This window comes from Tupaia chinensis, unplaced genomic scaffold (assembly GCF_000334495.1).
Source record: "Tupaia chinensis unplaced genomic scaffold, TupChi_1.0 Scaffold000243_1, whole genome shotgun sequence".
Lineage (NCBI taxonomy): Eukaryota > Metazoa > Chordata > Mammalia > Scandentia > Tupaiidae > Tupaia > Tupaia belangeri.
Window position 1 is genome coordinate 683,423 of NW_006159721.1, and position 6,933 is coordinate 690,355.

Sequence of the window (6,933 nt, forward strand, 5' to 3'; positions counted from 1 at the left end):
TCGCGCTCTCACTTTCTCTCTCTCTCTCTCCCCACTTCTCTCATCAAATTAAAAAAAATAATTATAAGAAAATAAATAAATATTAAAAAAAAGAAATAAGATATTAAATGGCACAGTATAATTATGGAAAAGGTAATCTTGTGCAGTTGGAGTAGAGACCATGAGGTGAGGATTAAGGAATTCTGGCTTTAGTCTATCTACCACTCTTTTGCAAGTATGTTCCATGAAATCTACCCAAAATGTCCCATTTGATTGTGGTCCAATAGTTTGAGGAATTCTGAGTATTAGAGCTCACTATTCAAAAGGAAAGTATAACACACTCGAGTATGTTAAAGTCTCTGAGAAGTTCTGTGTTGGAAGGAAATTCTCCATTGTTTTTGTTTTCTAGTTTTTTTCTATAGAGCTCATGTACTTGCTGGAGAGAGAGAGAGAATGAGAAATAACCCCCCATGGTGGATGGTCATGCCACAATCCCTTCTTCACTGCTATCCTCTTGGGATTTGGGGCATACATGTACATGGGCCCAGCATGTTTTCAAGCTGCCAGGTCTAGGAATTGAATGACACAGTTGGCCATGTAGGATCCAGCTGCCTTAACCTCCTTGCCACCTGCTGGCCCTCCACTGGATTTTTATGTTTTTGCATGTCTTGTAGACAGACACACTGACTGCCTTTGTTCTGGACAATTTTCTCAAGGATATTTGTATAGCCTTAGAAAACAGAGATAAGAGTCTCTCTCCAAAGCAAAGGGTAAGCATGCTTACCACCAATTAGGGACGATCTGGGTTCCCAGAGTTTGGTGTTCCTTTCCTATAATGCAATGGATTGGTCCTATTTGTACTGTCCCTATGGGAAGTGGAGTTTAGGAAACCTGTACAAGAAAATGTTGATACTCTGGCTACTTGCTGTTGTTGTATTAAAGTTCTTTAACTCAGACCAAGGAGTGTCAGGAGAGATTTTTGCTATAGGGTACATGCATTCACTGGAGAGACAGAGAAAGACAGAAAGAAAGAGAGAAATCACACCCCACCCCGGGGCGGGGGGGGGGGGGGGTTGGCCACGCAGCAATCTCTTCTCCTCCATTCTCCTCTTGGGATTTTGAGCACACGCACACACACACACACCTGGAGTGAGGTTTTTCTTTTCTTTTCTTTTCTTTCTTTTTTTTTTGAGAGGTTTTTTTGCTATAGGGCATGTGCGCTCATCAGAAAGTAAGAGAGAGACAGAGAGATAGAAAGTGAGAAATCATCCCCCTCAGTGGGGGATGGCCACGGCTCAATCCCTTCTCCTCCATTTTCCTCTCAGGATCTTGGGCATGCACGCACATGCGCTCAGCATGAGTTTAAGCCACAGGGTCCGGGACTCGAACCGTGGTCGACTACATGGGAGTCCAGCAACATAGACATTACGCCAACTGCTGGTCCCTGGCATGAGTTTTAAACTGCTGTGTCCAGGACTCCAACAGCAGTTAACTACGTGGGAGTCCAACGATGTAACCATTATATCATCTACTGGTCCTAGAGTGTCACATTTTCTGCCAGCGCTCATGAATCTGTGGAAGGCTAACTTGTTACCTTACAAGGAGGGTAAGACCTCAGACCCTTCAAAGTTCTTGAGCCCTAAAGCAAAAAAAGAAGAACTTTGTTTAAACTAGGGTTTTCTGACTTTAGTTTTTCCAAGTATCCTTTTTTAAAAAGTTTATTTATTCTGTAAGTGAGAGACACAGGAAAAGATAGAGATACAGCACCCTGACAGAGTCTTGATACCCTGATCCACTTCAGCTTTAGTCAGCATGGATCATGACACATGCATGTCCAGAGTCCTCAAGAGAGGTCTCTGGACACGAAAAGGCAGCCTTTCCATGTGGGTTGGTCTTGCAGAACATCACATTTTACCACTGTGCCACTGCCCAGGTCCCCAAGTATTCTTATTATACTTGGTAGAAAAAAACCTGGAAATGTAATAGTAGGCAATAAGAAGAGATTACTATCTGGAAGATAAGTGGACCAGTTAAAAGGGCACTGCATTAGTTCAAATGAGAGATGATGAGGGTCTTGAAAGTTAAAGGGGGGATGACTGTTGGCATATGTTATAGAAGAAGATAGGCCCAGCTATGGTAGTATGCACTGCTAAGACAGTGTGATGCACAGGCTGGGACCACATGCGAGACCTACATTTGATTCCTGATCTAACCTAAAGGCTGGGCACAGTGGTGTGCTCCTGTAATCCTAGTAACTTGAAGAGGCTAAATCAGGAGGAAAGCAAGCTTGGGGTTGGACTGGGCAACAAAGCAAGACCTTGTCTGCACAAAAAACAAAGAGCTAAGTGTGTACCCCTACAGTCCCAGCTGGGAAGTTAAAGCAGAAAAATCATGACAGTGGGATCTTGTCTCTAAAAAAAAAAAAAGAGTACAACAAAATATCACTAATAATACAGAATACAGAAGACCAGATTTGGGAAGAAGATTACAAGGTCATTCATGTGAAGATGTATAACAAGAAGTTATACCCAAACCTTCCCTTTTATGTTTTATACAATTATTATTGGGTAAAATAAGCCACATAAATATATGAGTTAGACACATATATTGGGATGTTAGAAAAATCACTACATATTTTTATGAAAAAAAATGTGTCATGACTTTTCCAATGACCCCATATAAACAAAGACAAAATTCGTTCATGTCCTTGAGTGTTTGTATGCAAGGAGAAAGAACTGGTAAAGAGGCTGAAAAAAATACAGGTGTGGGACCAGCAGTTAGCGTAATGGCTATGTTGCTGGACTCCCATGTAGTCGACCGCAGTTCGCATCCTGGACCCAGTGGCTTAAAACTCATGCCGGGTGCGTGTGCGTGCATGCCCAAGATCCCGAGAGGAGAGTGGAGGAAAAGGGATTGCGGCACGGCCATCCCCCCTGGGGGGTGATTTCTCGCTTTCTGTCTCTCTGTCTCTGTGTCTGTCTGGCGAGCGCACGCACCCTATAGCAAAAACCTCTCAAAAAAAAAAGAAAATACAGGTGTGAGGGGCCAGCCAGTGGCATGGTGATTAATGTGACTGGATTCTGCATAGTCCTGGACCCAGCAGCTTGAAAACCACGTTGAATGCTTGTGCATGCATGCCCAAAATCCTAAGAGGAGAATGGAGGAGAAGGGACTGGAGTATAGCCATGATCCCAGGTGATTTCTCGCTTTCTCACTCTCTTTCTTCTTCTGTGAATATATACATCCTATAGCAAAACTAATACACACACACACACACACACAAGCACATGTGCATACACACACACACAGAGGTGTGAGAACTCATGATTAATAAGAGAAGCTGGGTACAGGATCCATAGCACAAGAAAATGGTTTGTGCCAGCCTGTAGCTTGGTGGTTAAGGTGGCTGGATCCCACATGGTCAATTGCATGGTTCAACACACAGGGTGCTGGGGCTAGTAGGTGGCATGGTGGTTAAGGTGCTGAACTACCACATAGCCAGCTGCAGTTAAAGTCCTGGATCTGAGGGACCAGCAGTTAGCGTAATGGCTATGTTGCTGGACTCCCACATGTAGTCAACCGCGGTTTGCGTCCCGGACCTGGTGGCTTAAAACTCACGCTGGGCACGTGTGTGTGCATGGCCAAGATCCCGAGAGGAGAATGGAGGAGAAGGGATTGCGGCATGGCCATCCCTCTGGGGGGTGATTTCTCACTTTCTATCTCTCTGTCTGTCTCTGTCTGGCGAGCACACGCGCCCTATAGCAAAAAAAAAAAAAAAAAAAAAAAAAAAAAACCTCCCAAAAAAAAAAAAAAAAAAAAGTCCTGGATCTGGCAGCTTGAAAATCACAATGGGTGTGTGTGCATGTGTGCCCCAAATCCTGAGAGGATAAAGGAGGAGAAAAGACTATGTCATAGCCATCCTCACTGGGGGGTGATTTCTCACTTTCCCTCTTCCTGTTTCTGTATCTCTCTGATGAGCGTATTCTTCCTATGGCAAAAACCTTTAAAAACATATATACAGGGTGTGTGCATGTGTGCCCAAAATCCTAACAGGAAGAATAAATGAAGGAGAAGAGATTGTAACCTGGCCATACCCACGGGAGAATGTTTTCTTGCTTTCCCTCTCTGTCTCTTTCCAGCAAGTCCATGTACCCTCTGGCAAATCTAAAAATAACTAACTAGCTAACTAACTGACAAAGGAAAGAATTTAGCTTTGCACAAAAAGGAGGATCAGCTATGTGGGATCCACTAAGACAAGAGACAGGCAAATAAAGACAGGTACGGGCTTCTACAAAGGACTTAAATATGACATAACAGTAAGATCTGTACTATGATTTTAATTTTTTTCATAGTTTATTATAAGGCACATGCACTTCCTAGAGACAGAAAAGGAGAGAGAGTGAGAAAAAGAGAGAAGTCACCCCTTGTGGGGCATGGCCAAGTCACAATCCCTTCTCCATTCTCTTCTCAGGATTTTGGACATAATCTTCAAAATCATGCTGGGTGCATGTGCATCCGTGCCCCAAATCCTGAGAGAATAATGGAGAAGATGGGATTGTGACATGCAGCCACACACACCCAGCATGTTTTTCAAGCCATTGAGATCAGGACTTGAACCACACAGTCAGCTATGTGGGATCCATCTACTTTAACCACCATGCCATCCACTGGCCCTGTACTATGATTTTTTTTAAAATTACTTGAAAATGGTCTATTTTAAATTGTTAAAATGGTAAATTTTGCGTTCTATATATTTTGCTACCATAAAAATCGTGTATGCGAGAGAAGACTTCAATGCTGTTCATGGAGAATATTTAAAGTGTGAGTTTAGCGGCCGGCAGGTGGCATGGTGGTTAAAGGCGCTGGATTCCCACATGGCCGACCGCAGTTCAAGTCCTGGACCTGGCAGCTTGTTTTCTCACTCTCTCTCCCACTCTCTCTCTCACTCCGTCCCTCTCTGGTCAAATTGAAATAAACAAATGAATAAATAATAAATAAAAAGTTAAATAAAATAATTATTTTTAAAAAATTTTTAAAAATAAAGTGTGAGTTTATTTCAGTGCAAAAAAGTATGAAATCTATCCAAAGTTTTTTCTTTTGTTTTAAAAAAAGTTTTGCCAGAGAGCACGTGCACTTGTTGTAGAGAGAAAAAGAGAGGGTAAGTGAAAAGCGCCTCCCCCAACATGCGGAACACCAATGCTACAATCTCTTCTCTATCTCTTCTCCTGGGATTTTGGGCATGTATGCATATGTGCCAGTATGTTTTTCAAGCTGCTAGACCCAGGACTTGAACTGCAGGGTCAGCCATGTGGGATTCAACCACCTTAACCAACACCCCAGGGGCTGGCCCCAAAGTTTTTTCATAATACGCATGTTCCATAAACTTTTTAAAGATCCCTTTTACTTGATTACTACTCGTTTTTTATATTCTTTTTTCCCTCACCTCCCTATCCCCAATTTTTATATTCTAATAGGTTAGTATTGACCACTATATTTTATGGTTAGCTGAAATTTAGTTCACTAATTACTCTAGATCTTATATAAAAGCAGTACTACTTAACTTCTTGTGGTCCCTTAAAAATCTATTTCATGGGACCAGTAGGTGGTGTAGTGGTTATGGCATTGGACTCCTACATGGTTGATCCCAGTTCGAGTTCTGGAGCTGGTGGCTTGAAAAACATGCAACACATGTATGTCCATGCCCAAAATCCCAGGAGGAGAATGGAGGAGGAAGGACTGCAGCGTGGCCATTCCCCTTGGTGGTGATTTCTCAGTTTCCCTCTCACTGTCTGTCTGTCTGTGGTAAATGCATGTGCCCTATGGCAAAAACCTTTTTAAAAAAGAATGTACTTCACTTTATCCATATTTTACCTATCCCTACACAATAGAATAAACAGAAGATCTTACCATCTGAAATACATCAGAGCCTTCATCAAAATCCACCATGGCAAAAAATATCCTGTTGGTAAATGCACTGGAGTATCGCCAGGAGTTTGCCAGAATCTGGAATTCTTCATCAGCTTGTCTGGATGCAATTAGATTTGTGAAGATAACATATAAAAAAATTTTTTAAAGCAACCTAGCTTTATTAGCAGCAAAACAGGTCAATCAAGCAATAACAGTTTTTCCAATGGAAAAAATACTTTAAAACACTGACAAGTCAGGCTCTGCTGACAGAGTTAGGACAAACCTTGTCTTGGTTCAAGGAAAAGTCTTACCCCAAGTGTTGGGAATTTCACCAGAAACCGTATAGCAATTGACTGACTCTACTTCATACTTCATTCCTATTTCTTACTTCAAAGCTCTCTCAGTGATCACTGGGAAGATCCAGCAAATTGTATCTAGGACAATTTTTAATATCCTAAATTACTTCTAAGAGTTCAAAGACAGGTAGAAATACTTTTTCTAGAGAAACCAGAACTATATTATATATTAATTCATTTAAAAACCCTAAGACACAAATGCTGCTTGTCAAATAAAAATATAAATAGATGATTAGAATGAAAAATAAGGGGAACCAGCAGTTAGCGTAATGGCTATGCTGCTGGACTCCCACGTAGTCGACCGCGGTTCACGTCCCAGACCCAGTGGCTTAAAACTCACGCCGGGCACATGTGCATGCATGCCCAAGATCCCGAGAGGAGAATGGAGGAGAAGGGATTGCGGCGTGACCATCCCCCTTGGGGGGTGATTTCTCGTTTTCTGTCTCTATGTCCCTCTCTGTCTGTCTGGCGCGTGCACGCGCCCTATAGTGAAAAACCTCTCCAAAAATAAAAAATAAAATAAAAATAAAAATAAGAAAAGCCTAGGGAATTGAGATTAATTCAAATTTCATCTTCGATTCTTCCCCTATATCCTATGTTTTCAGCTTCTAAGATCTGACTTTTCATTTGAAACTAGCTTTTAAAAAATATTTTAAAGAATTATTCATTTAATTGTATTAATTATTATTAT

The 6,933-nt window shown here is 41.7% G+C and overlaps 1 protein-coding gene across 1 annotated transcript in view; it reads right to left on the reverse strand.

The window, feature by feature from the left end:
• The window catches only part of MAGT1 (magnesium transporter 1), a 55,437-nt gene that overhangs the window by 19,617 nt on the left and 28,887 nt on the right, over positions 1 to 6,933 (reverse strand). The window contains exon 3 of the mRNA XM_006148773.3: positions 5,887 to 6,004. Coding sequence (XP_006148835.1) covers positions 5,887 to 6,004 — 118 coding nt within the window. The remainder of the gene's footprint in view (positions 1 to 5,886; positions 6,005 to 6,933) is intronic.